The following is a 6150-nucleotide window of genomic DNA, read 5'->3' as shown; positions in this document are numbered from 1 at the left end:
GCACCGGAGGGCCCGGCTTTGTGTCTGGGCTTGGAGCGCGGGCAGGGGAGAGCGGCCCGGCCTGAAGCTCGAGCCCCGCTTCCAGCTCGGCCCGGCAGGTTTTGAAGCGGCCCTGCAGCCCCAGGCGTCGCGCGGCTTGCTCACAGCCGCAGGCCCGGCACGGAAGAGGCAACACACCCCCCCCCCCCCCCCCGCCCCAAAACTGCCCCTGCAGTTGTGACCCACTACTAAATAATAATATACTCATTAGTTAAAGCAACTGCTACTTAGTTTCCACGTTTTCAGGCTGCACAGCAACTAGGCGATGAGACGAATGTTAACCTACACTACGATAAAGGTAAAAACACATTGCCCGCGGCATTTCACCTGATATTAACCTAAGAGAGATAAAATGCATCATTTTTGGTCATTGTAATACTTCATTCAGGCAAGGTAAAAGTTAGAGGGGGTGCAAACGGCTTGCGTACATGCAGAACAGGCAGAATTATCTCCAGGATTCAGAAAACAGAACACACTTCAGAAAATACTGCCCATTGGGTGTTGGGTTTTTTTTTTTTTTATTTCCTCTTAAACAATTTCTAATAGAAAAGGATTGTATACAAGAATACTCCTGTACAGAAATCCCTTATATCTACCAAACAATCTTGCTGGATATTCCACGTGGTTGCAAGAAAATATCTCTTAATAAGCACAGGAACGTAAAACACCTTCTGCATATACCAAAATTCTCGCTGGGAAAAAGTGTTATTAAAATTTAAACTAATATTGAAATGAGATGTTCACCATTCTTGGAGAATTAGTCTTTGATCACAGGTAAGAAAGACAGAATCTTTATACAAAAATGTCATTAAAAATATCACAATATTGATAAATTCCTACACACTGCAAGTCTAATTTCACTCAATATAGGATTCTGCAATAACTACGTAACATCTGTCACTAGACTTACCTGTGATGTAACATTAAAAACCTGTCTACATGGTTGATTTTGGTTTAGTTTTGAGGCAGACCTCAGCTCACTCTTCCTGAAGTCCAAAGTGGTGGGAGGCCAGAGCTTTGATCTGAAAGTGCTGTGTTGTGTGCGGGGTTTGAGTGCACCGCCTTCAGATCAGAGCTGGCCAGTATCCACATACCTTGGAGCATTGGTAAAGCCGGAACAGGTCTACCCATAAAAAAAAAAAAAAACAACTAGTCAGATATTCAACATCCTTCAAAAATGCATAGGTGTCAGACAGGGTCATCCACTCTGATTTTCACCCCTAAATCAAGGTAAAGTACGCTTCTTACGTGAGCTACGTCTTGAAGTGCTCTATTTGCTATCTGCTGTTCTCTTGATCTGCTTCTAAGCAGTTGTCCACGTCACAGTGTTAACCCAGCCAAATACTGAGCGTCAGCTCTTCGCACAAAACGGACACTCTGCGTGCCTGCTCTGTGCAGGCAGAGCAAAATGTGTACCTATCATATACAACATAGTTTTTGAATAATGTCTTATTCCTTCTATCAAGTAAAACAATCACAACCAGTATTACATTCCCTAGCTACTGACAAGGTGGATTTAACTGCCATCTGCACAGCTGGAGTTATTAACTAAAGCTCATAAAAAATAACAAATGGGAGAGGAAATAACCTATCACAAAGGAGTACACATCAAATACTTCATTGTTAAGCACCTGTATGCTGCAGTTACTGAGACAGAGCAGCAGTGCAAGCCCAAGCCTTTGCCATCAACAGGACGTAGTTTCAGAAAAAAGCAGAGAAAACAGCCCACACATTTTGAAAGATAAAACAAACATACAAGGAAACACCTGAAAGAACAAATCAAAACCCATCCTTGTAGGGTAGTTTCATAATAGTCTCTGAAGTCAAGATTTGGAGGTAAGGTTATTTTGTGACCTAAGCTTCACAGTCAGGCAGATCTTCTCTCCCCACCTCAAAAGATTCTTTGCTGATTGACAATAGTTCACGCAGCTCTTTGTTTTCAAGCTGCAAAATCAATATTTTTGCTTAAATAGAAATGAGCTAATTCACAATTAAAGGACGATAATCTTTCAATAGCCCCACTCCTTCACAGCTAAATAAAACAACTTATTTTGTAACATACGCATTAATACAGTGCTAGTAAGAGAGGAATCACATCATTTAAAGCTTATCTTTTGCTTCTGGCTTTATATACATATAATACATACATCAAGAACTTGAAAAGAAGCAGATCATGTTCTGCATTTCCTGACCCCACCCCACAAATCTTTGATTGTTTTAAATCCTTGACAGATACAAACAGAAAGTCTTGAGTAAGTCTAGAGACTCCCAAAGCTTGATTTACCCTTAGCAATTCTTACCTCCAGCTGAGCTAGTTTCTCCTGAACTTTAAAGAACTGATCATCATCAACTTGAATAGCTTTTCTCATCACCTCTCCCATCTCACATATTCTGTCTATTTCACTTTCAATTTCCTGAAAGACATAAAAGTGATATATTCAATATGTTCAGGCAAAAGCATCAGTAATAATTTATCCCTTCTAAATAAATTACTTTTATTTTATTGATTTTTTATTATTTTCCTGTTTTGAATTTTAATCCTTTCCTCCCAAGCATCTGCAATCCTTTCTAATTTGTATAATATTTGAAGATGAACACGTGTACCTTACTGTCCGTGATCATGCGTCATCAAACAGTGAATAGAATTACATCAGTCAGTAAGCTAAGGCACCCTTGCTTACTAAGATGGAAAAAATCTCAAGTGTGACAAGGACTGAGACAAGAGATTCAGCTTCATATGAATATTAGTATGCAGCAAATTTTCATATAGAATTTTCAGAAAAGCCTGACTCTGAATTTAAAAGAAAGCTGAATATAAAAGCAAATGAGACTTCAAGACTAAGTAACGGTGTGAAGTAAACAGCCTCACCTCAGAAGGAAGCCAAGCAAGGAAACTAAAATAAGACCAGAGCCTCCTGAGGCAGATTTTATAGAATCCATCCAGATACAACTCTAATCCTTTCTAAGATGCATTTTGTTGAAGTTCAGAAATGCACATATAACAAACACCGAAAAATTCCAACATGTAATGTAGCAACAGTTCCTGATCGAAGAGCACTTTGTTTCAAAATACAGTATTTAGAGAGGAACCCAAACGTGCAAACAGAAAAATGTCAGTAATTGGCAAGAAGTAGCAAGGTAAGAATTTGGAAGCTTTTGAAGCCTTTTCACATTACAAAAATATCAGGTTATCACAGAGCACTTTGGTGAATACCAGATATAGAATTTCTTCTGTTTTAAGTATCAGTAGTTATTCCACTGCCTCTGGAATATAAATTCTCTCCAGAGCAGAGAATTTAGTTTTGAATTCCATTATTTAGAAAATATGTAAACAAATTAGAGCATCTAGAAGAAAGCTGGAGGAACAAGACTTAGACAATCTGGGAAGAAAGAACAATTTTTTTCTAAAAATAAAAGATATTAAAAGGTTGTTACTATTCTCCATCTGGTGGGTAGGAAACAACTCATGGACTTAATATGAAGTACCTAAGATTTTGCCTAAGTATTGAGATAGTCTAGCCACATTCCATCAAAGGTTCCTCAAGAACCTTTCCAACTTTGCATTTCCCTGCCATCAAAAAAAAGAAAAAGCAGTGCCAGAGAGTGTGAGAAGTTTCGTTCAAGTGTTAAGTCTTGATAAACAGAGCAATTCATGCACCGAAGCAAGCACTGAAAGCAAGACTTTGCTACACTACTTAACTTCAGAGGACCTAAGCAATGCAAAACAGAGAACTAATGAGTTGCCATTTATCAGTCCAAAGATGTACCTGCAAAGTCTTAGGCTGGCTCCAATTCCAATCAGAAAACCCACAAGATAAGAGATGTCACTAGGTTGAACCAGCTTGCTGTTCTCTAATCACATTAAAATGCATTTTAACAAGCACCTAACAATTCATAAGCCTTACAGATTTATGTTATTATACTGTTACCAGACATCTAAATGTAAAACACGCAGCAGTTATCAGTAGCCACACCCTAGAGATCTGAAGTCACTGCACCCAACATGGACGAAGGGACACTTTTGGGCCACTGCACAGAGTATCTGGACTTAAAAACATTTGGGAGTGAAAATTTCTTAAGAATTAAACATACTGCAGCTCACAGAGATTTAGGAAGTTCTTCTCCCTTTGTTACAATTACCAAACAGGATCAATAACAACTCTGATAGCTTTGATTTCACTGTAGAGAATCATGTGCATTAAGCTTAGCCTAGGGGAATTCACCACCTAATGCATAAAGAACAAGCCTTCACCTGGGCCATGAAAGGGTTATCACAGAGGACACTGAAAACTGTTACAACCTGCGTGCTGTAGAAGGAATAGGGGAAAAAAATACCAGCAGAGAGACTAGAGTTTCATAAAAATCTATCTTGGAGCATACATTCCATGAATGGAAACAAAGGTTGTACGAAAGCAAGCAAGAGACAGGGGACAGGGGTCTTCGGCCCTCTTCTGTCTTCATCCCACCTTACCAAAGAATTAGCCTGATGAACTTTCAAGGCCGGTTCTGCATCTTCACCTTTTCTCCCTTGCAAAAGCTGTAACATCTGCTTTCTGTATTTGCTCATAATAAGCTCTAATGCATCTTGGTGCTCCTCCAGCGAGATCCATAGCTCTGCAAAATACACCGTATCATTGCCACAAAGCAGAAGCAATTTTTCACGGCAATGGCAGCAGATGCCCAGAGGCACTCGGTACCAGCTGCCCGCGCGGCTCGTGCTACCCCACCACACCCTCGCCAACGCGGCCACGGGACCCCGGCCCGGAGCAGCTGGCTGCCCGGACCCCTCGGCCAGCGACGGAGCCACCCTGACGCCGGCGGTCACTTCCACACCGAGGCACCCAGCGAAAGATGCGCTCCCCGCGCTCCTGAAGAAGCCCTCCCGCCTCCTCCGGCGCCCCACCCGCGCTGCGCATCACTCCACGGTTCCCAGACCCGAGTTCCCCCCGGCGCATCACCCGGCGCGGCCCCCGGGGTCCCCCAACGCCCCACCTCCCCGGGGTCCCGCCAGCACACGGTTCCCGGGCGCGGCGGCCCGCTCACCCCTGTTCTCCTGCTGCAGGTCACGGATCTGCGTGTTCTCCTGGGACAGGAGGACGTGCGGACGCAGCCGAGACGGGTCGGCCCGCTCCGCTGCGGCGCCCGGGCCCTGCTGAGACACGGCTGTCGGTCCGGCCGCCCCGCCGCCCGCCCGCCCGCCGCCCTCCCGCCGCCCGCTCGCACCTTCTCGACCCACGCCGCGCCCGCCTCTCTCATGGCGGCCACGCGCTGATGCAGGACGGCTGACTGGTCGATGAGCGACTCGGCCGCGGTGTCGTGCTCCTTCAGCCGCTCCAGCAGCGTCCTCGCGTCCATAAGGATCTTCTCGATGGTGCAGGTCATGGCGAGCGCTGAGGCGGACGGCGCTCCTCACCACCGCCGCCGCGGCCCCATGCCCGGCAGCACGGCACCTCTCGGCACCGCACGCCCCTCGCCGCCGCCGCCGGGCGCGGGCAGACTCGAGCCCGCGCGCCACGAACGCCGCCCGCGCACGGATCCCTCGCGCGCCCCCGCCGCTTCCGGCCAGCTGGTCGCGACGCACGTGCGCAGGCGCGGGCCGGCGCTCGAGCACCGGTCTGATGGCGCGCGGTGGCCGAGGGCCGCCTGGCGGCGCGAGGGCGCCCCTGCCGCGCGCCTGCGCACCCTTGGCAGCTGGGCAAAGGCGAGGCCCGCGCGCTTTCGGTACCCGCGTCGGGGTGCGGTGCTGTCGGGGAACGCCCGTCAGGTGAACGGCCGCTGCCGTCGCCCGCCCTTCTTCACGGAGGCTCACGCTGCACGTTCTCCCGGCGCGCGAACGTTCGTCGCCCCGACGCGGTGGCCGAGGGCGTGTGGCGACGCGGCGCTGCCGGAGGAGCCCGGGCGGGCGGCGGGTGGCTCGGCTGGGCCTGCCCCGCAGCGCGCTCTGCCCGCGGGAGGGCACCCGTCCTTGACCCCGGGGCCGTCTGGTTATCTCTGCAAATACCCCCTTAAACAGCGTGCGATAAACTCTGGGCTGGGATCTGTTGAGCTGTCATCTTATCTAATATCCTTGTTTGTCCTTGTAACAGTAAACATCCTGCACTCAAACTAAAA

General features: G+C 47.4%; 1 protein-coding gene across 2 annotated transcripts; it reads right to left on the bottom strand.

Annotated features, from left to right (window-relative positions):
- Window positions 1–1121: 1121 nt before the first annotated feature.
- Window positions 1122–5448, bottom strand: SIKE1 (suppressor of IKBKE 1). 2 transcript variants are annotated; one of them, XM_086476415.1, is made up of 5 exons: window positions 5263–5448; window positions 5083–5191; window positions 4511–4653; window positions 2340–2453; window positions 1122–1983 (listed from the first exon to the last, which is right to left on the bottom strand). In XM_086476415.1, exons 1-5 carry the CDS (start codon window positions 5419–5421, stop codon window positions 1894–1896), a joined length of 615 nt encoding a protein of 204 aa, XP_086332541.1. In that variant the 5' UTR covers window positions 5422–5448; the 3' UTR covers window positions 1122–1893. The 2 variants fall into 2 exon arrangements, with proteins under 2 accessions (XP_086332541.1, XP_086332540.1); XM_086476414.1 differs by having other exon boundaries at window positions 5083–5188.
- Between the last annotated feature and the right edge of the window lie 702 nt (window positions 5449–6150).

This window comes from Leptosomus discolor, chromosome 21 (genome assembly GCF_034619465.1).
Source record: "Leptosomus discolor isolate bLepDis1 chromosome 21, bLepDis1.hap2, whole genome shotgun sequence".
NCBI lineage: Eukaryota > Metazoa > Chordata > Aves > Leptosomiformes > Leptosomidae > Leptosomus > Leptosomus discolor.
Note: the sequence above shows the minus strand (reverse complement) of the source record. Positions and strands in the feature narration are given on the sequence as shown.

Excerpts from the sequence above, each read along its gene's own strand:
- SIKE1 (XM_086476415.1), bottom strand. The coding sequence starts at position 5,421 with ATGACCTGCACCATCGAGAAGATCCTTATGGACGCGAGGACGCTGCTG. Across the intron at positions 4,654-5,082 it reads CCTGCAGCAGGAGAACAGGG|AGCTATGGATCTCGCTGGAG; the intron begins GTGAGCGGGCCG and ends TGTATTTTGCAG. Across the intron at positions 2,454-4,510 it reads TTCATCAGGCTAATTCTTTG|GAAATTGAAAGTGAAATAGA; the intron begins GTAAGGTGGGAT and ends TATGTCTTTCAG.